This window comes from Taudactylus pleione, unplaced genomic scaffold (genome assembly GCF_031769625.1).
Source record: "Taudactylus pleione unplaced genomic scaffold, aTauple2 ptg000080l, whole genome shotgun sequence".
Classification (NCBI taxonomy): Eukaryota; Metazoa; Chordata; class Amphibia; order Anura; family Myobatrachidae; genus Taudactylus; species Taudactylus pleione.
Genome location: NW_028284482.1, coordinates 449,723 through 477,353, shown reverse-complemented (window position 1 = coordinate 477,353; position 27,631 = coordinate 449,723). Strand labels below are relative to the sequence as shown.

The 27,631-nt window shown below is 41.6% G+C and overlaps 1 protein-coding gene across 1 annotated transcript in view; it reads left to right on the top strand.

Annotated features, from left to right (window-relative positions):
- The window catches only part of MRTFA (myocardin related transcription factor A), a 160,756-nt gene extending 133,536 nt beyond the window's left edge, over positions 1-27,220 (top strand). Inside the window, exons 12-17 of the mRNA XM_088467999.1 lie at positions 17,911-18,708; positions 22,763-22,846; positions 22,949-23,098; positions 24,588-24,740; positions 25,960-26,020; positions 26,606-27,220. Coding sequence (XP_088324125.1) covers positions 17,911-18,708; positions 22,763-22,846; positions 22,949-23,098; positions 24,588-24,740; positions 25,960-26,020; positions 26,606-27,078 — 1,719 coding nt within the window. The 3' untranslated portion in view covers positions 27,079-27,220. The remainder of the gene's footprint in view (positions 1-17,910; positions 18,709-22,762; positions 22,847-22,948; positions 23,099-24,587; positions 24,741-25,959; positions 26,021-26,605) is intronic.
- Positions 27,221-27,631: the final 411 nt, after the last annotated feature.

Sequence of the window (27,631 nt, the reverse complement as noted above, 5' to 3'; positions counted from 1 at the left end):
GACGAGACCCTGCGGTAGGGTCTCGCTGCCGCAATCCCAGGAGTGCTTTTGGCTCTATCAGAGCCAAAAGCACTCCCACTGACATCACTAGTGATGTCAGTGGGGCCGGACCCAGACGGTAGGCGTTCCCATGGGAACGCCTCAGTCTGGACAGCAACGCCCCCGGCACACGCCCACCAAAGGGGGGGCGTGCTGTCACTCACCATCGACAGCACGCCCCCTTTGATGCTGGCCGTCGCTATGCGGGTCTCGCGCATGTGCACGACGGTGCTCCCTCCGTCATGCGCACTAGGGCACCATTGACCCGCTTGTGAGCGCTCAGCGCTCGCGAGCGGGTCTGAATCAGGCCCTCTGTTCCATCAACACTTTTTTTTATTTTTTTTTTAGAAAGGCACAGAATTATAAAAGCATTATACCCAAGTATTAGGATTGAAAATATATGTATATGTATTAGCGCTCCAAGGGGGAATTTTGTTCATGTTATGTGGAAGCAGCTTAACATGCGAGTTGTCCCTTCTTGCGCACCTCTCTAGGAAATGTATCAAAATTGCGTGTTGTGATAAATCGAATTAGTAGCTAATAAATGTGTCACAATGTCACTGATGTAAAGAATAAATGTTATTTATTAATATGGAGTCACAATGCTCCTGGATTCAGATGTAGCCTTCTTGTTGGCTGAAAGTCAGAAATTTTATAGATCAATAAAATTGTTGTAAGATAAAGTTCTTTGATAAAATGTTCATAATGTGTTCCTTGTTCTTTTGAATCTGGTGTTGGTAGGGGTGTTCAGTAGGCTCCTTTAGCGTGCCACTTTCCGTAGAGCTATATGCCTACGTGATCACCATATGCATCTGCACATGCAAACCTACTTATTTGGTCTAGTTGAAAAAGGATTTGTCCACATATGGTGTATGGTGATAAGTGTGCCCTTTGAGGGGGCTACGTAAGGTCACTGTGTGCCTACGTCATATCAATTCTCCATAACTAATTGCCATCCGTCTGGATAACAGAGGCACCATCTGGTAATGGTGGAAGACATCCACCATTACCAGATGGTGCCTCTAATGGCATTTAGTTATGGAGAATTACTATGACATAGGCACACATGGACCTTACTGAAAGTAGCCCCCTCAAAGGGCACACTTACATAAAGAGTCGAAGGTTACATTAAGACACAATTACTTGGACAGAATACAGAGAGAATTTTTGATGGCTAGATGGCCCAAGGAGGTGCCATCTACCATCAACTCTTTTTAAAGAGTAGTGTTATTTTTGTATTATTGTTCTGGTCTAATTACGGCATTTTTTTTTATTCTTTCCAAAATAAGCATTTCTATTTAACATGTGCCTTGTCTTTTTATATGTAGATGAGAAAACTTTTTATTTATTTTTTAAACCTTTATATAAGACTTCTGTGTGGTGACCCTTTCTTCGTTAAAGTGTAGCCTGTGTGGTGACCCTTTCTTCGTTAAAGTGTAGCTTTAGCAATTCAAGTGGTCTATATCGCCACCTAGTGACAAACTTGTAACTATTTTTTGTTTCAAAAAATAGCCAGCATATCCTCTGAAGTACTGTACATGTTTTCAAAATGTCTCCAAATCGGGGTGTGTGTGTGTAGCTTGATATACTGTATGATCAAAACAAGCAGGATGTAGTACTAATGTCGACGGTTATGATGTCAACATTGTGAAATGTCAATATTGAACATGTCAGCATCTGCAGAATGTCAACATTCTGCCGAGACTGGAGGGTTAGGGTTAGGCATTATGGGGAGGGCTATGGTTAGGCACTAGGGAGAGGGTTAGCAATACACACCACAGGAAGTCATCCCCGGCCCTACTGTACAAGTTAAATCACCACTACAAACCCAATAAAAGATCACCTGCTGATGATCCCAAACAAAGATGGTGTTGCGCTAATTGGATTTGTAATTACAAATAAATACTTAACATGGCAGAAATTAATTCAAGACACCAAATAAATCTACCATGAATTTAATAAATACACAATAAGCATATCAGTAATGGTATACAAATGACATATAACAATCACCTTAATGTTGTAAAAGTCTGTACAGAGTATCATATATTACCATGGAACCTATTGATTCCTAATAGAAACCTGCATAACTGACAGGTTTACTAAAGAAAATATAAAAATATAAAAAATTGTGTATTGCATGTAAACTGTGACCAATCTTAATCTGACAGTTCTCACCCGATCAAAGTCCACATGTGAGAGTCCTAATAACCCCTTTGATTTTACCTCCGGGTTTTGACAAGGGGTAGCGCTGGAATGTTTTCCGAAGGTGTAAACAGTACAAGGTTATTTAGGAAACACGGACTCCTTGCTAATTCGAAGCGCACATATAATCCACCTGTATATCCTGAAGAGGTCTAGCGATTAGTGGTATCTTATACCGCCTGCCCAATGGACATGTTTATCCTCTGACGTGGAAATCCTGAGGCTGTAATATGGTCAACACATGACCGCCTGGTTATCTCTCACCGTCTTGAATCCAGCCAGCGGGCACCGTCACCGCAATGTGTAGCGCTTATGGCTCCCCATGGAAATAAACGGGTATCCAAAGTCAGCAAAACGACTGTGTCACTTGATGAAAATCCTCTAACTAGTTTCGCTTCCACTACATGAAGCTTTATCAAAGAGCATGAATCAAAACCCGGAGGTAAAATCAAAGGGGTTATTAGGACTCTCATATGTGGACTTTGATCGGGTGAGAACTGTCAGATTAAGATTAGTCACAGTTTACATGCAATATACAATTTTTTATGTTTTCTTTAGTAAACCTGTCAGTTATACAGGTTTCTATTAGGAATCAAGAGGTTTCATGGAAATATATGATAGTCTGTACAGACTTTTACAATATTAAGGTGATTGTTATATGTCATTTGTATACCATTACTGATATGCTTATTGTGTATTTATTAAATTTATGGTAGATTTATTTGGTGTCTTGAATTCATTTCTGCCATGTTAAGTATTTATTTGTAATTACAAATCCAATTAGCGCAACACCATCAGTGTATTATCATTCTATAGTTTTGACAAGTAGCTGAATGCTCTTTTTTTTGTGGGCTCATCCGATGTAATCTCCTTATGGAGGGTATCCACTTAGCGATATAAAAACGAGCGCACGATTGCGACATTGCAATCGTGCTGTAGTTTGTATAGCTAGTGATGTGCCTAGACTGAATGTTGACTCGTTCAGTCCCGGCACATCCCTCATCCCCGCACATGCAGGACCTGACGAGATCGTCAGGTTGACCTGCATGTACGGGCGATGTCTGATGTCGGAAGCGACCCGCGGGCACCTGCATCGCGGGTTGCTACCGTCCAAAACATGCCCGATGCATGCGCAATTTGCAAGCGATTGCACGATAACGACATCGTTATCTTGCAATCGCTTGTTTAAATCGCTAAGTGGATACCCCCCATTAGTGTACTCTTCTAAAGATGTATTGAAATCTAAGTGGTTTTCAACATCATCTTGAAAGTTCTGAAATATAATTTATTCCTGTAAGAAAACCCTTGCACCAGAGGCACCCAATGAAAGTTAAAGTCCAGTGTACAAATGGCATTCTCCATGTGTACAGGCACAGGAAGTGTACCTATAATCTAGTGAAACTAATTAAATGTTAGTTGTATTTAGTTTGTCTTCCTTCTCTGTATAGGAGCATGTCGACTATTTTCTATAATGTTTTTAAGACCGTTTGCTGTGCAGAAAAATGTGGTTAAATAGGGCTGGCTTGAGTTCTATAAATGTTTATGCCATGATGCATAGTTGTCTGCATGTACCGCTATGAAATACTTTAAATAATTTAGGTTCCAGGAAGAAAAAGACACAAACTGTTATTTTTGATAGTAAAGACCCCTCTACACTCTCCTCCCAGCTATTACAATTGTATAGCCCATGTCTATGATCTCTGATATCTTTTTGAGACCTTGATTGTTTAGAAAATGTAGTTTAGATATCAGAATATCAGGGAAGTTGACTGAAAGAGCATTGCAGCTTGTTTAATCGGTTTAATTGTCAAACGTTCTGGAGATCCAAGAGGAAGATTATTCAAACTGTGGTCTTCAAAGGTGTCTTTCCTTCTTTATATGAAGGCTTTGAGACTCCTCCAAAGTAAGGTGTGTACCTCAATCGACTGGAGGAAAAAATGGCAATTAAGATCTTACTTTGAAATAATTTTGGACTAAAAAAAAAAATGTTCCCCCAGCACACTGCAAAAGACCAGCAATATGATTTGAATACTACATGGTAATAGAAATCCAGATATCTGTGTTGCACATATTTGTAAACATGTTTAAGCACTGGGCAGTGTCAAGGCATCTCTGTACCAGTGTCCCTAACGCTACATGCTAAAAGCACCCGCTTTGGGTCATATAATTGCATACTGTTATGCCACATGATAATAGCACATACATTAATATAGCCAAGTTGAGAGCCAACTCACCTAGAGTTATCCCAGAATCCTCCAAATAGCACTACTGGAACCAGTACAACCTCCCAATGCTGGTCCCATCCATGCCTCTAAGAACAGTAATATAAAATAGTTGCTGCTCAGATCAACTTAATGGTCCTTCGCAGGTACTTGAAAACGGAGGAGTTTACTCAATCCTGGAAAAAAATAAAAAAATTCCCCAGCACACTTCAAAAGACAAGCAATAAGATTTGAATGAAATACTACTAAAAAATGTGTTGACCTAATGACCATGCTGACCTTCTGTTCCTGTCAACCATCTTACTAGTCGACATTTAGTGTCGACCTTCAAACCGTATTGACCTATTGCCTGTTGTCTACCCAAACATTGTATACTTTTTTTTACTGTAGCCCTAATGACCGGATAGATGTATCTATCTCTTTCTCTCAATAAATAAATGTGTGTATATGTATATGTATATATAAACATGTCCCATTAAGGCTTCTTAGACATGGTCTGAAATTTCACAAAACCTACTGAATTTGTGCCACTTAAACTAAAAAAAATCAATTAAAATGGTTTTCTATAGAGGTTCTTAGTACATGTTTGGCCAAAGATGTTTGCCCACCTACCATGTCATGGTGACCTCATCAGGTGGGTCCCTAACATCCCTAATACTGACACAACGTATACATTTATCTGCATTAGAACTACAGGTCTCAGCATGGTGGCACCTCTTATTATGTTGTAATTAGAATGTGCAGCCCATCCACCCCTTTTTTTCCTGCAATACAGATATGGTATGCCATCACACCCTGTGGTTAACTGCAGATTCAGCACTCTCACAGAGTGAGATTGCTGTCACTCACAAAATGGTGGAGCTGCTAATTCACAGAATTGTGTGCTCATTGGAATACACACATGCAGTCTATGCAACTGAGGTCTGAGCAGTTATGTGGCACACACATCCCACTCAGTGCACACAATCTTCCAATTCGTTCACCACAACAATCCCACTGGGTTACAACATCCTTCTCACTCCATACATCCATCTCATTCAGAATACACATTATGCTCCCTAATTTATAAAAATATCATACTCTGTCTATGTAGGTACAGTATCTTCGCCTCCATGCTGCTATAACTTCCCCAATCTACAGCTGTGTGGTCTCCTAACTGTGCTAGTTCTTTATTCCCTCTTCCGCACCAATCTGTCTTTCTCCATCTGCGCCACCCTGTCTTTCTGCATCCGTGCCACTCTGTTTACTTCTGTCTGCACCACCACCTTCCCCCTAGTCACTCCACTCTGTCTTCCCTTCATCTGTGCCACTCTTTCTTCCTCTATCTGCACCACTCTGCACCCCCCCCCCCCCAACAGTGGCTCACTGTTTTCCCCAATCTCTACTGATGTGTATTCTCCCATTGTGCTAGTCTGTATTCCCTCATCCGTACCAATCTGTCTTTATCCATCTGCGCTGCTGTCTTCCCGCATCCATGCCACTGTGTTCCCCTATCCACATTGCTTTGTTCTGCAAAACCATGCTACAGTCTCCCCTGCATCCGCACCACTGTTTTCCACGCATCTGCATCATTGTCCCCCCATCCGCACCAGTTTCCCCCCCCCCCCATCCGCACCACTGTTTCCCCCCCATCTGCATCACTTTGGCTCCTTCCCATCAGTGCTGCTTAATCCCCCCCCCTCTCCACGCCTATATGTCCCCATCCACACCGCTCTCTCTTTTCCCCCATCCACTCCACTCTTATCCCATCTGTGCAGCTCTATCTTCCGCTTAGACCTCAGTTGCATAAACTGCATGTGTATATTCCGATGAGCACACAATTCTGTGAATTAGCATCTCCACCATTTTGTGAGTGACGGTAATCTCACTCTGTGACAGGGCCGGATTAAGGTCTGTGGGGTCCCTGGGCAACAAACTTGTGGGGGCCCCTATATACCACCCGTCCCCTGTAGTAATGCCCCTTATGCAGTGCCCCCATTAGTGGTCCCCCTATGCAGTGCCCCCAGTAGTGCTCCTTATATAGTGCCCCCAGACCCAGTAGTGGTCTCCCCTATGCAATGCCCCTTATATAATGCCCCATTAGTGGTCCCCCTATACAGTGCCCCCATTAGTGCACCTTATATAGTGCCCCCAGACCCAGTAGTGTCCCCCCCAATGCTGTGCCCCTTATATAATGCCCCAGTAGTGGTCCCCCTATACAGTGCCCCCAGACCCAATAGTGGTCCCCCCTATGCAGTGCCCCTTATATAACTCCCCAGTAGTGGTCCCCCTATACAGTGCTCTCAGTAGTGCCCCTTATATAGTGCCCCCAGACCCAGTAGTGGACCCCCCCATGCAGTGCCCCTTATATAGTGCCCCCAGTAGTCCCCCCTTATGCATTGCCCTCAGAAGTAGTCCTCCCCTATACACTGCCCCCAGTAGTAGCCCATCCCTATTCAGTGCTGCCAGTAGTTGTCCTATGCATTGCCCCCATGAAGCGGCCCCCCCTATGCAGTGCCCCTTACACACACAAAAAAAACCCCACAACTTACCTGAAACCCCGCTCCTCACTGCATGGTCTACACTACACTAGCGGCGGGGACACTAGCGGCGGATGAAGCCACCGGCTGCACCGCTGCTAGTGGGGGCCCCTCTGTGTGTGGGGGCCCAGGGACGACCGCCCCTGTCGCCCCCCCCCCCCCCCTTAATCCAGCCCTGCTCTGTGAGTGCTGAATCTGCATTTAACCACAGGGTGTAATGGCATACAATATCTGTATTGCGCAAGGAACACATACATTAAGGCGTCAGTCTTAATCAGCATTTCATTGCTTTTTTTTAGTTTCAGTTGCACAAATTCAGTAGGTTTTTGTGAAATTTCAGATCATGTCTAAGAAGCCTTAATGGGACATGTGAAACCGTAGGTTTTTTGTCTATGGAATTTCATTGCTTTTTTATAATTTATTAACCATTCGGGTTTTGACGAGCAAACCGGGCCACCTGCAGGGCAGAAGGACAACAAATGGGTACACTAGCACTGGTGGAGGAACGGACAGCACACAGGAGGTGTTTTGGGGGTGCAGAGGGAGAGATGGCTGCGCGGGTAGGCTGTAAGTGTGTGGGGCAGTGGCAGCAACAGGGGCTGTGCACAGAAGCATCAGCGGGACTCACTGGTGCTGGGCATGCACCGAAGAAAATCAAATTAGTAAGACACAGATGCATGGACGTATCAGTGAGATCCATCCATGCATTTGAATGTGAATATAAAAAAAATGACGTGCCCCCACAGCACAACCAAATTCGGGCTTTGGAGCCCCAGTGCTGGTTGTGCTAAATACAGGGGACAAATGACGTAGAGGTCCCCTGTATTAAGCACAACCAGCACCAGGCTAATCAGAGCCAGTTATGGTTGCCAAAATACAGAGACCAAACAATGTAAGGGTACCCTCGAAAAAAACCTGAATTTTCCTCCTATAGAGAACTCCCAAGGGGGGGTATGGTGTTTTAGGGGCTACACCTCAAAAGCTATTGGAGGTATGGATCTGAAATTTGGCACGGGCGGGTAGAACTGTCATTCGGTGCTGCTTGCCAAATTTCAGGGCAAAAACATAAATGAGGATTTGGGAGTAATTTAAAGTTCCAACTGTTAGTTTTTTGACGCTCTCAATTAGGACCACTTTTCTGCTGTTCACTATGGGGTATTTTTGGGAAGGCATAAGTCAGGGTAGGGGGCGAATTTAGACTTGGTGTTTGTTTTATTAGGTCGCTATTGTTCCAGGGTAGGTGCTCTTGTGGTTTAGGTAATTGAGAAAGTTCCAGGTTTGAAACTTACCTCACGAATCCGCCATTATACAGTAGAGATAGGTAGTTTCAACTTGTTGCGCTGCCTTTGTAGGAGCCTCCAGCAGGTGTACTCACTGTGGCTTCACTTGGTTGCACCAAGATGGCCGGCCAGTGCGGGAGGTAGCGGCGGTGGGCTTGGGGGAAGGAAGTGGCCGTTAGCTGCGGCCGGGACCCGGGTGAGGGGTGGGTTAGCGTGCTCTACTGTGGCCGGGACTTTGGGACAGTAGCGGGCATTAGCGGCGGTGCGGGCTGCAGGACCCGGGGGAGTTAGCAGCAGACTGATGCAGGCTTGGATCTAAAAGATCTGTGATACCTGCATCTGTGTATAAATAAACAAACACAGAAGCAGGGACGAGATAAAAAAAAAATTAGACAACCTCTGTAGAAAAAAAATTGCGTGGTGTCCCCCCCTCCCCCCCCCCCAAAAAAAAAAAAAAAACAACCAGCATCGGGCGCCAAATTTATTCTGCAACAGGACAATGACCCCAAACATACAGCAAATGTCATTAAGAACTATCTTTTAGGAGGGGCGTGGCTAGGTGGCCATTTAGAGGATATGTATCCATGAGGCTACTACCTAACTGGCAGTAAACACCACATTTGCCTGGATAAAATCGGCCCCAGTGTCCCCTTTGAGCCCCCTATCAGTGCCCAGCACCAGTGGATATCCCGGGGGTAGAGCTACGGAGCCAGGGAAGGTCTCCTACCTTCTTGCAGGCTATGGCCTATCATTCCCCCTTGAAGCCGGGACCTAAATTTCCGCGGCGGATCGCGGGCCCGCCGGAAACGCTAGCAACCTCTGCTGAGGTCCCCCCGGCTGACGCGGCTGCAGAAGCATCTAAAGGGACCTACCTGTTAGTTCTCCGACTAGCCCTGTGTAGGCGCCTGGCGCTGGCCAACTCCTGTGGAAGAAGAGCGCCCGCCATCTTGGATTCCCCTGCTCAGCCTGGAAGCGATGAGGGAGCCGGAGAGTGCTCCTAAAGATAAGTGCACAGCATAGCTCTGCTCAGCCCAGCTATACACACACAGATTAAGTGCCTTAGCAGCGCAGGTGGCTCCCTGGCCCTCCTTACACCTTACACCTTCACCTGCTCAAAGGCTGCCCTCCTAACTGTGAGCTAAAGAATTAACCCTAGCAGGATCAAGCCTGCAGATCAGCTCCTGCCATTTAGCTGCTATTCTGCAGTGTTTCTCTCCCTTGTACCCATTAACCATTGAGCTTATCTTTGCTAATGTTGTGCTCTAATGCACACATATTGTAAGGAAAGTACCTGGAGGTGGATTCCTATACCTGCCTACAGTATTTACTCATTTGATGTGAAAAACCATCCCTGTGGGTTATAATTCTATTGCAATTAGTGGTGTCAAACGTCCATTTTCTTCATACAATTTACCCCACATACGTTGTGAGGGAAACACTGATATGATCAATATGGCCTAGATATATCAACTTCCTCCCTCCGTTCACTCCTTCTTGCATGTATTTGCTACAGACAACCTAGTGATGAGGACATCATCAGTACTACCTCTATCTATATATACATTTCACCGGTGTGTTGGCTCTGTCATATACCCAGCAGTAGTTAGTCAATCCAGTGTTTTGAGTTGTATACATTGGAATTCAACTCATGCCGCCTAAACGTCAGTAAACTCCGGCAGCAGTGCCCACAATCAGTTTCTTCAAACATACTCCTCCTACAGAATCTGTTAAACGCCATTCTGGAATGAACACAGGGAATCCTGGATCCCCCCGCCCCCCTTTTAAAGCCCTATAACGCCTACACTATCCCCAAATGATGATCCCAGCGATGATGCCCCCCTGACAGTGGGCTCTATGAAACGCCTCCTGGCATAATTTAAAACTGACATTTCTGCTGAATTTGAACTAACCCTCCAGACATGCCAACAATCAGTGGATGACTTAGGCCAGTGCACTGATCACCTAGAAAATAAACTCGAAGAGGTGGTAAAATCGCATAATAATCTTATTAACCTTCATGAGGAAATGCTGGCGGAAGTAGTGTCCCTTCAGAGTAAGGTTGGAGATCTGGAAGATCGGTCGAGACGGAATAATATCAAAATCCATGGCATCCCTGAGTCAGTCTCCTCACCGATTCTTACACAATATGTCACGGACACATTTAGGAAATTTCTGTCCACCAATCAGAAATCTGACTTTCTTCTGGATCGCATCCATCGCTTACCTAAAGCAAGGAATGCCCCAAGTGCCCCACGTGATACCTTAATGCGTCTCCATTACTACCACGTTAAAGATGCTATTCTCCGTGCGGCCAGGCCCTCAGATGCCACCTCCATGATATTGGGAAATCTTAAAATTTTTGGGGACCTCTCCGCATCCACCCTGGCCCTGCGCAGATCCTTTTTACCGGTCACAAGAGCTTTAAAGAAGGCTAATATTCCATATCGGTGGGGATACCCGACTAAACTGCTTTTCAGAAGAGATTGCACTACTTCTGTGGTCCTTAACCCTACTGATGGAATTCAACTACTGGTATCATGGAACCTGGAGGACATTTCTGCAAAACTTATTGATAACCCCCGTGTAGATAGAGAGTGGACCACAGCGGGCAGCTCCTCCACATGAAAGAATTATAAGGTTAAATTTTGTCTGGTTGCCTGTAAGCCCTTAGTAAATCCTTACTTTAATACCTAGCTAAATTTGTTTTTACAGATAGGAATATTTGTTTTCCTGTTTATATTACTGTTTCCTAGAATTATTTCTATAAATTTCATCAGACAATCTGTGCCTAATTTGTTTATAAGATTCTCGTTACTTAATCTAGGCTTACAATAGCTTAATGTTCACCAAGTCTGCTATAGTATATGACTATTGCGATTTATCTAATTTTGTTGTCTGCTAGTGTTTACAAATGTTTTCTATTGATGAAGCATACATGTTTATATTATTATAAATATTGGCACGGCCGTCCCGGGACGGGACTGTTTCGCTCGATGTTATTGCTCCATGATTCTCTTGTCCTTACCAAAGTTGAGATGATTATTCTGATGCCTGGAGCATGGCGCTGCAGATCTGGCCTGGTTGGCGGCTAAGTGTCAATGTTATTTTCCTTTTTCTATAGGATATGGTTATGTGCTTTAAATTCTATTTTAAATGGGGTGTTGGAGGGAATGTTTTCCTTTCATGTCTCCACGTACCCCATTGTGCTGCCTCTGGAGGTGGCCCCATATAGCCCCACTATGGGTCTATGTTTTCTTTATTATTTTTGAATTATTGCCTTTTCTTGATAGTAAATTTACTGCTATTTTTTTTTTTACTTTTACTACTATGTTCTACCCTTTTTGTTTGAGTAACTATCCTTGGTATTGTATCCCTGACCCCTCTCCTCACATACACATTAGAACGATTCTCCTAGATATGTCAATTGTATACCACCAACTATCATCCTCTTTTTCTTCTGACCTACAATGGTTAAAGTTATATAGATAAACGTGAAAGGTCTAAACTTCCCTAATAAAAGGAAACTGGCACTTCGCTACTTTTCCAACACTAAAGCTAAAAATCGTGACTGTACAAGAGACACATTTTTCTTGTCGTCCCCCCCCCCCCCTCCCCCCAAAAAAAACAATTTTTGGACCACAAATTGTTATACATCAAATGGCAGGAGTAGCTATTCTTCTGGCTGCATCGTGCCAGTTTACCCTAGACAAACAGATAGCTGACCTATATCTTCCTTATTGGTAAACTTGAGAACACCCAGGTGACTATCCGCAGTTTACGCCCTAACTCGAAACAGGTTAGCTTCACCAGACGTTTCTGTAATGTCTTTCGCTCCCATTGTAAGGGTTTGCCTCTTATTTTAGGAGACTTTTTAATATGATGCTAGATTCGAACGTGGACAGATCCACACCTAAATTTTTATCACATCCTTGCCCCTCCAATGATCACTCTCAGGCATTCCAACGCATTCTGCTGGAATTTGAACTGTCTGATATTTGGAGAGCCAAAAATCTTTCTGTAAGAGAGTACACCTTCTTTTCCCAGGTTCATCTCTCATACTCTCGGATCAACTTAGCCCTTTTAGACAAATGGACCCTCCAACAGATAAAAAAGGCCTCTATCCTGTCATTGATGTGGTCTGACCACTCCGCACTTAGCCTACAATGGAATGTCTCTCCTGTTAGAACCCTTCCCAGACCATGGAGATTGAATTAATATCTTATTAATGATCAGGATGTGAAAAAATCAATCTCCCAATCTCTATCATTATATCTCGAGACTAACCCAGTAGGGGAAACATCTGTGTTTATGGTATGGTGTGCCTTAAAAGCAGTGGTTCGCGTGACTGCCATCCAGACCGCAGCTCGACTCCGTAAGAGCGCTCTACAAAAACAAACAGATTTGGAAACCAAGATTGCCGACCTTGAATCTAAACATAAAGCATCGCCTTCCAATAAAAAACTTTATAGAACTCTCCTTAAAGTTGGGGAGGAATGGAATGTGCTGGCTTTGAAGGCCATACATAAAACAATGCTTCATTTAAGGCACAAATTCTGTGTACAAGGAGAATAGGGCTGGCAGATTGTTGGCTAGGAAACTTAGAGGAAAGGTGGCTAGAGAGCGGGTTAGAACTACTACTAATTTACAGGGCATTATGGAAATTGCCGATGGATTCGCTAAGTATTACTCTCACTTATACAATTTGACCAATGATTCTGCAACTCCTCAGCCGACCATAGATGACATTGACAAATTCTTGGAAACATACATGTCCCACTCTGGACAAAGAAGCCCTTCAGTCTCTTAGCCATCCTTGGTCAGTAGAGGAGATGATAACCGCCATTAGTGATCTCCTTTCAAACAAGGCCCTGGGTCCAGATGGCTACATAAACGAATTTTATAAATGTTTTCAGAATTCTTTAGCCCCACTCCTAACCCAAGTTTTTAAGGAAGCTTCGGAATCCAGTGCTTTTCCCAAGGAGATGTTAGAGGCCAGAATTCTGGCCTTTCCTAAACCCGTTAAGAACCCAACTATGTTGGCTAACTACCGCCCGATAGCCTTACTCAACACCAATGTCAAACTATGCTAAAATTATCGCTAATAGATTAAATCCATTGCTCCCCTCTCTAGTACACCAGGATCAAGTAGGTTTTGTACAGGGAAGACAATCCCCTACAATACAAGGGGGGTTATCAATATTATCGATGCCTATAACGCCAGAGAGGATTCTTTTCTTTTGCTGTCTTTGGATGCTGAAAAGGCGTTCGATAGACTTCATTGCAAATATCTACAAGCCACCCTTTGTAAGTTTGGTATAATGGGTAGAGCCCTGACTTCAATATCTGCACTATACTCGGACCCTTTGGCCAGAGTTTTCATTAATGGCCTCCTCTCGCCTACATTTTGTATTACCAATGGCACACGCCAGGGCTGCCCCCTGTCTCCACTTATATACGCTTTAGCGATTGAACCACTGGCTGAAACAATTCGATCCAACCCCGATATCCAATGCCCTAAGCTTTTTGGGAAAAATCATAAAATTTGTTTGTTTGCAGACTATGTCCTTCTATTTATTACCAATCCTACTTCCTCCCTCCCTCATCTGCATAATGTATTGGAGAATTACTCCAAGGTGTCATTTTATAAATTGAATCGCTCTAAAACTGAGGCCTACCTATTAATTTTGCCTCGGGTCTGCTTTGCTTCGTTAAGGATATAAACTCCTTTTCATGGCAGGATAGAGGCATTAAATATCTCGGAATTCAAATTACCCCTAGGACCGCATCTTTAATTCCCTCTAATTACCTACCACTATTGATTAAAATTTCACTGATGCTGTCGGATTGGATGATGCAGGAGGTCTCATGGATGGGGTGAGTAGCGGCTCTAAAAATGATAATTCTACCCAAAATTCTTTACTTATTCAGAACTATCCCTATATTAGTCCCTAAATATCTTTTGAATAAGTTCTACACTGTATTTTATAAATATGTTTGGAAGGGTAAGAAACCTAGACTAGCCAGACGTACATTGTCGCTCCCCAAGTCTGAAGGTGGACTATCTATCCCAGATTTGCATTGCTACCAATTAGCGAGCCTTCTGTCACAGTTGGGTGAATGGTCCATAATGGATGATCCTAAAGCGTGGGTTCTATTGGAACGTGGCCAAGCAACTCCTCTTCCATTAATGGATATATTAATGTTCCCGCCCACTACCTAGTTTTCGTCAAATCACCTATCCATTATGACTCAAACACTCCATAGAGCCTGGTTGGGGTATGTGTCTCTTACAGAAAATGTGTCCCTTCCTACCACGGAGCTGTCTCTAAAGAGCATAGCACAGCAGATTCTGGATCTGTCCCTAAGTTCGTGGACTGCTCAGGGATTACTCTCATTAAACGATGTCATTATAGAGGGCTCTTTGGACTCTTATGCTCAACTCCAATCACAATATTCTGTTTTACACAGAGTTTTATAAATACCTCCAACTGCGACATTGGATCACATGCAATACGCAGAGATCCCAAAAAATTTTGACAATCCCAAAATATATATATACGGGAGAAGATTTATAAAACCGGGAGTAAAGGTTATAACACATGGTGGTATTCAATTTTAATACACCCACACACTCCAACTATATTCCCCTCGTTGTTAAAATGGGAGAAGGAGCTTTCCTGCTCTATCTCTATGACTCAATGGCATAAATTATTTCAAAACTGTTTCCGGGTCTATAAATGTATCTCACATAGTGAACTTTTTATAAACTACTTCACAGACTGTATCTAACCTCCGCCCTTATGCATGTTATCCAACCTTCTACATCCAACATCTGTTGGTGTGGGTGTGGTCATGTAGGAACTTTGCTACACGTTTTTTGGTCTTGCCCTAACATTTCTCCCTTGTGGAAGTCGATATTTATTATGTCAAAGATTTCCAACACCCATATTGCTCCAAACCCAATGTTGGCAATGTTTCATGTTACAGAAGGAGATGCTATATTCAGTGACATCTATATATTGGGCCTTATCTTAATCTCCACTAAACTCCTATTAGCTCATTATTGGCGTACATCCACGGTTCCCTCTCTGGTAGAGGTCGAAAGAAGTGTACAATCCCATTATGAGTTGGAGGTAGCAGGAGTACCTTACTCGGCAAAGGCCTCTAATATCCATATTCTATGGCTCAGCTGGAATGATTATTGGCTGCCAAAAACGTATCAATAATAATTACAAAGTGGATAATGATCTTTAATGTAACAGGATATTACTATTCTCTACATGTACTGATTTGACACAATTTTATGTGTTTTTTAAATATCTGTAATGTGTACAGTGGCCTTTTTTTATGTGAAATGTAAAACTGATGTGTATCCCATTGCCCCATTTTCCTCCCCCATCTAATTTTCCCCTTTTATTTTCTGTATCTTTTCCCTTTACCGCTTCCCATTTTATTTTCTCTTTCTTATATATATTCCAAATAAAAAAGAATTAAAAAAACAACAACAAAAAATTGTAAATACATTGTACTGTCTGCTATATGAAGTGAAGGGACTATGGATGAATACTAGTTTAGGACTAGTGGACGACTTTGTAAATCTCAGTAACCAGGGTGACTTATTATATTGTCAGGAATACAAGTGTCACATATACATGCTAATCTTGGAATAGTTAATAATTTATTTGTGACCAATGTGGAATAGTCCATCATTTGCTATATAAATGTGCAATATAAGGATGGTTAACCTGTGATATGTTGTGGTTGAAGTGTGAGCTTAACATATCACAGGTACATGCTGCTGTGGGTAACACATTTGTATTTTTCTGGTAAAAATGATTTATAGACCAGTGAAATTAACTTAGATGTTTTCCTATATACCATTACTCACGTGGAAGTAATGAGGATTATCACAAATATTAAAATTAACCGATCACCAGACAAATAGTCCATTGTCTAAATATTCATGAACAATTTCAGATTACCAATATGAACCTGAACATATACAAGAAATTTATACAACATTTAAATATAAATGTATATATGTACTATGGTTCACTAGGGGAACCTTGCTTGAGAACAATAGTTCTTTACCATTGCTTATTAAGATTTTCACCTTTGCCCCTTGTTTTACTTTTGCGATTCCTTTCTTAAATTACTCAAAATAATCATACGCAATGAATGTAATGTATACATAGACAGGAATCGGCTATATGTCGTTCCAACGACACATAATGCAACTTTGCAATTATTCTTTAATCATATTTTTTCTTTAACTATATTCTTCTAGAGAAACATAATTTTAAATGACTTTAATAAGTTTATATTTTAATTTGTATAACATTCCACACAAGAGTGCCCCAGTAAAAAAAACCCTTCTCTCTCTCTCATTTTTTATACATAATATCCTGGCTCTAGGGAGCACCGCCAACTAAAGTGAATTGCAACCCGGTATGGATTCGTATACGTAGTCTATGTTGGCTAACAATACATGATTACTATATCAAACTTTTCTGTGCGGGTTTAGCCCTCTCTTTCTTCTTATATCTTCCTTTAGAGTATTGGTCCAAATTTTGTTTGCAGATGGCCAAACACTTCTGCTTGGGCTCTTCCGTGAGTTGTTTCGGTGCATATATATATATATATATATATATATATATATATATATATATATATATATTATATATATGTGTGTACAGTATACATACACTTACCTATTATGCACAGGCAGGAGACTATACTGTCTTTCAGTATGGTTTCTTGGCCTCTTTTTTCGTATATTATTAAGAGTGCCTGTCTGGGATATAGATATATCTCCACAGCATGCACCCCATTAATGAATACAGCTGCCCCATTGTTTATTGCTTAAATACTCCCCCAGCCCACCACTGCTACAACATGAGCCACACAATGCTTAATACAGTGCAGCTATCCGAACGAGGAGTGCAATGATTGAACCGAGCATGCAAAGTTCCAATGGGAACAGCCTGTGAAGAGCTGTGCACCACCGCTTCTCCCTTACGTTCGGTCTTCCCGGTGGCTAAGACTCAGCTGCAGCTACGATCACTGACACACTTCCCGTTCAGAGATCTAATTAGACTGAGACAAAGCTCTCTGTCGCACAATAATAATAATAATTAAATAAAAAGTTAACTGCGGTAATGGATCAGAGTTCAGGTGGTCACTGTTGCTTGATTTATTTATTTTCTTAAAATTTTTGATTTCCCTTTATCAGACACCTGTGTAATTTTTCTATTTAAACCACATTGTTCCTTTTTCTGTATTCCTAAATTTTAAATTCTTAAGCTGGATACACACTATACGATTTTACATACAATATATCGCCCCAACGCGGACTGGAACGATATACCATTCACATCGTATAGTGTGGACGCCTAATCGGACGTAATTCATCTCATCGTACCATCTGCAGGTCAACGCTTCAGATGGGATGATGCAATGAACAACCTGGTGCTGTTAAATGCGGTATGTAACTATACATTGTGCCGTCATACAGCAGTTCGTGCAGTGCATCATTATATAGCTCGCTGGGGCGAACCATCATATGGTGTGTACCCAGCTTTATAGTGCTGTATTTATTTACTTTTTACATGTGATCTAACAACGTTTTATACTGCCCTTAATCAGGTAGCAGAATTGAAGCAAGAGTTAAAGCAACGTGGCCTCCATGTTTCTGGGACAAAGGTTGACCTCATTGAGAGACTTAAAGCAACACAGGATCCTTGCACAGTCACCTCTGGACCTGTAAAATCTGCATCCATTCAACAACCTAAGCCAAGTGAGGTGATGCCAGCTGTCCCGACTGTCTCTGCTTCTTCCTCAGCTGTAGAGTCCTTAAAGCTAGGCAGCTTCAGTTCCACACCACCATGTTCTCCCTGTCCATCAGAGCTTTCTATAGCTAGCATGGATGATGTGTCCTCTATTGGAGACCCCTTCACAGAAACCATTTCTTCTATCACACAGCGAATAGTGCGGTCATCTCCACCTCCAGACACCAGTGACAAGTGCTCTATAATTGGTAGGGATAAAGACATTATGCTACGGGAGAAAGACCGGCAGATTGAAGAGCTAACTAGAAAACTGAAGCAGAAACAAGATTTAGTGGAAAGACTCAGACAGCAGTTAGAACAGGAGAAGAAGCCACCTTGTGATGATCAGCAATCTCTAATAGTCCAAGTAAAACAGGAGCCTAGCTCATTTACCTGTGACTCTATTAAAAATACAGAATCTTTAGATACAAGAGCAGCAATAAAGTCAGAATTTGTAACGCATGCTACCTGCCAGCAAGAGCAACCGATGTTCATAAATTCAGTGCTCAAAAGGGATGAAGTGAAAATCAATGGCTCCACAGGGCCACAGCTGGTCTTCACAGTACGCAGCCCCAGCACTGTGCTTCCGGAAGTCAATCAACCGGTGGTTCTACAGGTGGGTCAATACTAGAGTTCTTTATTGCGAGTAGTGCACACTGCAGTATAATATTGTGACTATTTCTTGCATAAAACTGCAGTAAATGTGCCCATTTTTCTTTAGTCTGCCTAGGACAGTTCATTAAAACATAACTTACCCAAACACATTGTATTTTAGTAATTGCAAAACCAATATAAAGCTTGTATGGCATTACTGTTGCAGTGATTGTAATTAACCTCTATGACTGAACTGGAGTTGTGTCTTTTTAAGTACATGAGTTTGCGGAGGACCAGATGAGCCATTGTTTTTACTTTAAATATGATTTGTGTTTCCCTTATCAAACAAGCATCAATTATATTTACAACATTTGAAGATCCTGTAAAAATAATCCTCTCAAATGCATATTAACAATTGAAAGGTGAACATTTGTTCTATACTTTAAAGAAAAACCCAGCAATTATTTTGAATAATAATCCCAGAAATAAGAATATATTAGATATTAGAGGGGCTTATCAAAAGGATTCAGTATGGTTCAAATCCCAACAGTGGCATCCCGGCCGCAGTGAAAAACCGATCGCCCCAAGGTAAGTATTTCCTACCCTATTCTACCCCCTAACCCTCCCGTAGGGGCTGCCTAAACCTAACCCCCCCCTTCCCCGCCGCCTAACCTATGTCCCCGGGGGGGGGCTAACCCGAACCACCCCTTGGTGGTGCCTAACTCTCCCTTCCCCTAGCCTAACCCTAAACTCCCGGGGGGGTGCCTAACCCTAAGTCCCCCCCAGGAACTCTAAACCTAGACCCCCGCCCTCGAGGCTATCTGCGCCCGGCTTACCTTCGATCGGTAAGCTGGGTGTCGGGCTCCCGGCGTAGGTAAAATGACAAGCGTCGGGATTCCAACGCCTGTCATTTAACCCCTTGCTGGGATTAGACGGTTGGGAAGCCGACGGTCGGCTTCCCGACTGCTTCCCTATCAAAATTAGCTCAAATATCCAGTGTATAGAGCAATAGTAAATGACAGTGTTGCTTAACTTCAGAGAGATTTCATATGGGAATCAACAGCCAAACAGTGCATCCATGGAAGGAAAGATGTTAAGCACACTATTATCCTTATAATTATGTGTGCAATGTGCCAATTGTCAATCCAGAGCATAAGCACAGTCCATATTACTGCTGATCCAGCCTCCGCTGCTACGCCTACTCAAGGTCCCTTTTATATAGAAACTGCACCCACAAGCTGCTGCTCAGTCTCCTTACCGCAGCTGGAATTTCTGGCCTGTATGGGTTTGCTTGTCAGGGAGGGAGTGCTCTGCTGATATTAGAGTGATGGTGGCCTTTTCCACAGTGTCACAGGCAAGGAGATCCCTCTATAGGAGAAGCTGGAGCCGCTAGTAGCAGGACCTTAACATGTTTCTCCAAAGTTCCCTGGCGGTTTCCTCAGGAAGTTTATCAATAATCAGTAAAAAGCATACCAAAGATTGAAATTTAGCCTTTAGTTCTGACTTTATGGACTATTTAATGAAAAGCTGTATTATACATTTTATTTTCTTTGTACTGCATTTCCACCTTTCAAGGACAGCCAAGTTCAATAACAATTATACTTGGCATGCCACAAAATATGCTTTAATATTGTGGTTTAATTTGTATTATTCTTTAACTTTACCAACATTTATTTCACCTTCCAGTTATATTATCCTCAAATGCCAGTTTTTGTTTTATCCTCAAATTAGCATGGAAGAATGGTTTTATTAACACCCTTTTCTAGTTGTGGTTTAGCTTCACCAAGTGGTCCCTTAAGCTGGGTACACACTGACAGATATATTGGCTGATCAATTGGTGCCCGTCGTCCAGTGTATACCAGCGATATGTCTGTGAACAACGTCGTTCAGACATACTGCGTCGGCTGTGCTGCACAGCCAATGGACAGATATATCTGCACATATATCTGTCAGTCGGGCAGTGTGTACGAGCAGACCGCCTGTACACTTGCAGCAGAGGCCACAGGGGAGGACACGCCACCTGACCAGCGCTACCTGCGGCCAGAGACAGATGATGGTGGTTCAGATGAACGACCATCATCTGCAGATATCTGTTCAGTGTGTACCCAGCTTTAGCAATGTAGATTGAGGAATTTGGGTACTCGTGAGTTCCCCTGCAGCAGCATCAATCCTCCAGTCCTAGTCATCTCAATGTTTTAGGTCATGAAAATGTAGATTTTCTAGGGGCCCAAGCTTGTGGGTGCTTTGGTTTACTCTTCTGTTGTCAGTGTGACTGCAGTTTGCAGGTTTCTGTGCCTGATTGACTTCAGTCCCCGAAGAACAGTCTGAATGTCGGTCCAGCATTCCCAGACCGCACAGCGGTATCGGACAGAAGAGAGCTGTTCCCCCAGAACTACACCTTCTGTCCTAATCTGCTTCTTAACTTTTGTTGCTCATTGGCCCAGCTCAGAACTGGAAAATTGTATTAATAAAACTTACTATACACATATCTAAGATAGCTCTAGGACCCAAAGCTTAGTAGCCCACTGTTATACCATGTGCCAAATGACAGACTAAATGACCTGTTGAAAATTAGTTTCTCTTTTAAGTATCCCCCAGACAAGAGATTGGTTAGTCTTTTAAAGAACTTATTTTTCACATTCTGATTCAGGGCTTAGGGAAGTTTTTCAATTTGGGTAGGAAAACTTATTGATGGGCTGCTTAATGACACTGATCTCACTTCCAACATCTTGGATGTTTGGCTGTTGCTTTTTCCAGACTAGTAACAAAATCCTCATCCATTTCAGTGGTTGCACTTTAAGTCCTCTGGCTCAAATCTTGGCAAGCAGACTATTTTTATACCCCAAGGTTGTTCACAGCTGGAAGTCTTTCTAAATGCATTCTTGGTTGGGCTAATCTTTTCAGCATCTTTACGTGCTCCCAGTGAATCTGGAACTTTCAATAACTTTTTTACAGCTCCCCCCAAGCCTTTTATTTTAATCAATTGACAGAGGGCAGAAATGCTTTTTTACTTTATCATTGAAAGTTTACTTTATGCTGTGGTTATTTGTCATATCTCAGATCATCACAGGGGTCTCAGTATGGTGACGAAAACAGGGTAAATGATTCACACCTGTTTGATTTTGATGTCCCTCAAAAAATTCTTCAAGAGGAGCAATTCAAGATGGTGTTGATTTAAGGGGAAGTTTTGGTGTCCTGGATTCCATGGGTGCTTCTCAATAGTCCTTGCATATGGTTCCCTCATTACAACTTTATGCTATTTTTATATCAGTCAGGAATTAGTGTTAGCAATTATATCCACACCCTACCAATGACAAGGATGCTGCATTTCACGTGTGTGTGATCTAGTCTTTCATTCTAGCACCTGTCACAATCTGTGCAGTTCTTTTTTCCTGCCTGGGGTGTCGCTCTCTGCTCTAGTGCTTCTAGCATACTCCGCTAATGCAACAAACCGCTGTGGTACATACCAAAGTGTGCTAGAAGCACCTGAGCAGAGAGTGACACCCCAGGCAGGAAAAAGGAATTGCACGTGTTGTGACAGGTGCAGGGTGCTAGAATGAACACTGATCTACAGCAGTATCTGTCCAGAATGCAGGAGTTTCATTGCTTGATCACTCCTTGTTCTCAGTAAAATCTTCTGCTAGATTTTTGCAGCAATTCAGCAAGTCTGATCTGTAGCAGCGTTACTATTCCACATTGGGGTCAGGGCAGTCATTCTTCTTGAGTGATATGTCATTGAGTGTCATCAAAGCAGGTTTGCAGACATCAACCTGGTTGTCCCTGCATACGTTTTCCAAATTTTACTAACTGGCTATTCTTAGGTATGGATTCCTTGCCATAAGCTACTACCTTTTTGTCAATGTACAGCCTTAGAAAATTTAAACAGTCAGATCAAAAATACTTTGTCTTTCTTATTTTATGCTTTTTGCAGTGTTTTTCAATTCTATTTCAGCTTGTTAAGCAAGTGCTTAGCATGATATGTTCAAACTGATTTCATCTTTATTCATGGCAATATTCTGCTGTCTTGAAATTTTCTGATGAAGCTGCTATTTATGGACATTTTATTTTTTCTTAAGACACTGACTACAACTCCTGAACTTCTCCAGCCCAATAACTCACAACCAAAAACACAGGTGCTCCTGCCCCAGCCTTCACCACAGGTGATAATGTTTTGCATGTCTGCCTTTCACTTATTAAATTGCTGTTCATTTTAGATTTCCTTGTTTTCTGGCAAGGTTATATGAATTTCTCTTATTTTACAGAGTCCAAAGCCAGGTCTCCAACTGGGGCCATGTACTATTTTATCTTTCGCCATTTCTTCCAACATAGAACCATTTATGAATGTGAATGGTTTACAGAAGCAGCTAACAGACTCCAGTAAGGAAAGCCCGATATATTGCACTCAGAAACAGGTAATGCTTTTTTTCTCTGTGTACTTCATTCTTGCTCTTTGCAAGAAAATTCAAATCTTTATGTGCATTAGAACGTTGTACAATTATATATTTTGTACCAATGTAAATTATAAGCACTCCATTCACACTTTTATTAGGTATACTCTTCTAGTAATGGGTAGGACCACCAATATGTCCTAGGACAGCCTGAATTGTTGGTGGCATGGATTTAACAAGGTACTGATCCATTTTGACATGATTTCCTCAAGCAATTGCTGCAGATTTGTTGGCTCCACATGCATCCTGCGAATCTCCGGTTCCACCCCATCAAACTGCATGCTATTGGACAGGTCTGGTGACTGGCTGCTATTGGAGTACACTGAACTCATTGTCCTGTTTGTGGAACCAGTCACAAGCTACTGTAAATAAATATATATAGAGCAAGAGAGAGAATACATCATGTACGAAACCGCACACACTTCAGCAACATAAGGGAGGGTGCTTGGTCATACAGAGTTAATGTCACATTGTGTCTGCAGCTCCATGAGGGCTAACAGAGGCCAGCACACAAATGTATTTGCAAAAACAAAGTCTCAATCCATGTAGTTCAACATAGCACCGAAGCATAGTGGTAAACAAGATACTTATCAGTATACTGTATCAGAAGCAGCATGAACAGTTTTAATGTCCAATAAGGAATGGTAATGAGCCCCTTCCCGATAGACTTTTCTGTGTGTATATCACACCTTCCTTGCTCCCCCTGTCCCTTCCCCTTTACTTAAGGGTCTCAAATGTTAACAAATATAGTATGTGCAATGAAAAGATAAAGGCACCCACGGATGTAGCATTTAAATACAAAACCAGTACTAAAATAATAAAAGGAGAGAAGGATAGGACACCAAAACACATGTACCAAACTGCGAGTATGTTGTATCTTATCTGTACAGACATAATTATAGTTTCTGTAGATTCCTGTGTATATTCCATATCACCTCAAAGTATACTAAATGAAGACTAAAGCAGAAAAAGAGAAAAGGGAGGGCAACAATAGTGTAATTCTATTGAAAATAGTGACTTCAATAAATTATATAGTAATATAAATAATTGTAGTTTGTCTTTACACATGTATTCTTGTACATTTTGAACATAGACTGTGTATAACAGGGGTACTTACCTCTGTTTATGTGTGTATATAATTTGATATATAGATAAGCAACAAGCAGATAAGCAAACACAGGGTGGTCCAGAGTCTCATCTGTATGTGTTTTCAAAGTAATGGCAATCACATAGCGCACATTTTGTGACTTAGTTACCTTGTGTTGAAAAGTGTTAATTTGTCCTCTCAGAAACCACTTCTTCTTTTTTTTTTTCTTATTGCAAGTACTATATCTTAGTTGGTGGTAAGTAATGGTGTTCGTATACATGAAAGATATGCCAATCTTTAACACATTTTGAACATTGTGTTTTTGTTCTCTTCAAAATTATTTTACTTCCTACAAATATGGAATAGCTGGTCTCCCCAAGTACACAACCACCAACAGCAAAAACCCAGTCTGAAGTAGTGTCACCGCAGAGCATTTTCCTCACTCCTTCATCACCAGTCTGGACAAAGGAAATGCCAGAGAATGGGGAATCAGTGGGAAATGAAGCCAACAATTCTGAGGTACAATGGCATGGCTTTATATTACAATCCTATTTTATAACGTGGAACACTACATAAGGGAAAGATTTATCAATCCTTGGAAAAAGATCAAGTGGAGAAGTTACCCAAAAGCAGCCAATCGGCGCCTAACTGTCATTTCAAATGTTGTGCTAGATAAATGACAGAAGCTGATTGGTTGCTTTTAGTGTCTTTACTTTCTCTCTCCAAAGCTTGATATATCTCACCCATAGAGGGTCAAGTACTGTCATGGCACAAAGGTGCAAGTACGCAGTAACCTATAGCAACCAATTACATTTAATAAGGTTAACATGCACTAAAATTATGAAACCTGATTGCTTGCTCATGGTTATTGCACATTTGTACTTATGCACCATGTTATTAAATGACTATTTCTATCTCAAGAATTGCAAATGGGTTTGAAAATGTTAGTCTTATGCATGTGCTCATCTTACTCTTACCTATAACAGGACCTAGCAAGCAGCCAGCAGAGCGCAGTCATCATATAACATTTTTTCTACTAGTTTATAGCAACAAATACCTTAAAATTACAGTTGTAGATAAAATCCTGTATAAGAAAGGAAAGATGGTGCACTGTAATTCAAATGTTGTCCAGTATGGGAACCAGCTGCTGACACCTGAGGGATCTTGCACAAACCCTCACAAAAACGCATTTTTATATACCTTTTTTACAAAATCCTGTATAAGGATAATTGAGAAAATTAATCAAGCTAGGTGATGTTTCTGTTTAGGAACTTTGGCTGTTGCCATTTGTCCAACAGTAATATAGGTTATTTTTGCTTTGAAAAAGAACTTGTTTACATTTAGCACACTGAAACCCCTTTTCTAGAGCTGATCAATATGTTTTACTGTAAACCAAGTATTGCGCAGGCTGAGCCAAATTATTCTGTCACATTGGAAATGAGATTTTGTTTGTTAGTGGCCATTAACAGAAGTTTGCTAATATAAAAACTTGGAATAAGTAATATTTACAAATACTTAATTTTTTTTTCGTCTTTACATTGTGTATGGTCTAATTAAGTGCTTCACCATATATTCATTGAGAACTCCCAACAGATCTTGTTTTGAAGATTTCAGTGGCAGCCGGTTGGATACTTACTGACCCAGTCAAATAAGGAAATCTTAAAAACATGACCTGCAAGGGATACTTAATTACCGGAGATGTTAAACACTGGTCTAATGTTTCTTGCTTTATAACTAGGATGGAAGACCTACAGGACTGCAAATGGATGACTTCTTTGACATTTTGATACATAATTTAGGTGAGTCTTTATTCCTCTACAATTCCTCCAGCCTGATTTTCTCTGTTTTGGTTCATAAAACATGTATGCAATGTTTTATTCCATTACGCACTGTAACTTTTTCATTCTTTGATAAGGGTGCAAGAGTAAGGGTGGGTGTTAGCCTGTATACAGGTGAAAGTTTCCTCTAACAATCAGGGATCACCATATAGTGCTATGAAGCAATTACAGATGCCACTTCGTATCTGCAAGTTGGAACCCCAGCAAGCCTCTTCATGTTATGCTTTTGCATGATGCTAATTATAGCCATAGTTAGTCAGTTACCTGAGCACTTTTAGCATAGGATTCTATGTCACAAAGAAGAACGTGCACCTCCAATGACTGGTTATTCATTTATTCGGTCAATAATCACATTAAACTGCTACTGAAGTTGAAAGTAATATATAATTAAAAGTTTTGGTTATTGCTTTGGGATAGAGCAGAACTCTCTAGATGGTTTGTGCTACTTTGCTATTTGGTTTGAGTCTGTTTTCTGAATAAATGTTTTGACATAAGAGACACCAGTTTAATGTTCGGGTTTAATTTTAATCTTTTAATAATTGACAGATCTTACTACAGAGTGCAAAGATTATCTGGTGCCATGTCCTAAACAAGCATCTCCCACTCTTGCTGAAAATGCAGTGCCACAAAGTGAGATGCCCCCACCACCTTCTCCAGCTGCACCAGATCGGCTGGAAGACTTTTTAGAGACTTCAGTATGGGCACAGTTACTTAGAGCGGAACAGGATGGTACATCTATGCCACTTATTGATGATCTGCACAGTCAGATGCTAAGTAGTTTGGCGATCCTGGATCACCCCTCTTCACCAATGGACACATCTGATCTGCACTTCTCCCCAGAGAGAGACCCTCTAGGACTGGACATGTCTGACCCTCCCCTTAATAGCATGGACTGGCTTGAGCTATCAGGGCCTCCAGCGATGAATCTAACTCCATTGAGTACAGCCACCCCTAGTGTCTTCTCTACAGACTTTTTGGACAGCCATGACATGCAGCTACACTGGGACTCCAGCTTATAAATTAGCTGTTGCTAAAATCAGGGGGGTTAAAAGAAACAAGGCAGCACTTTCCTAGACATTGATTAATTAATGACTCAATTACTATAGAGGGTAAATCAAGAAGGCAGTTAGGTACTATGTGCCAATATGGAGAGAATAAATGCTGCACCCCTCCATTACACATTACCCCCATTAAAATAAATAAAATTATTGTAAAGAGCGTAAGAATAAGCAGATTATGCTTTCTATAACTCACTGCATGTCTTACAGTATAATATAGTGACATTTCTCTTTGAGAACATACTTTTATAAACTTTTCAAATATTTTTGTAGAGGTTTCCATATCTTCACACAAAACAAAATGGCAGCTGACCCCATGCTCTGTTTTAGCATTTGGAGGAAGACGCCTTTTATCCTAAATTTATACATCCTGAGCCAACTTCCCTTTTGGTCTCCTGTCATCTGATAGAGGGGACTAAGTTTGTGAATATGGAAACAATTACATGCATGTTTGAGAGTGCTAATACTATTTTTATTTGGGAGACACTTGAATTTTAGTTTAACTTCTAAATGG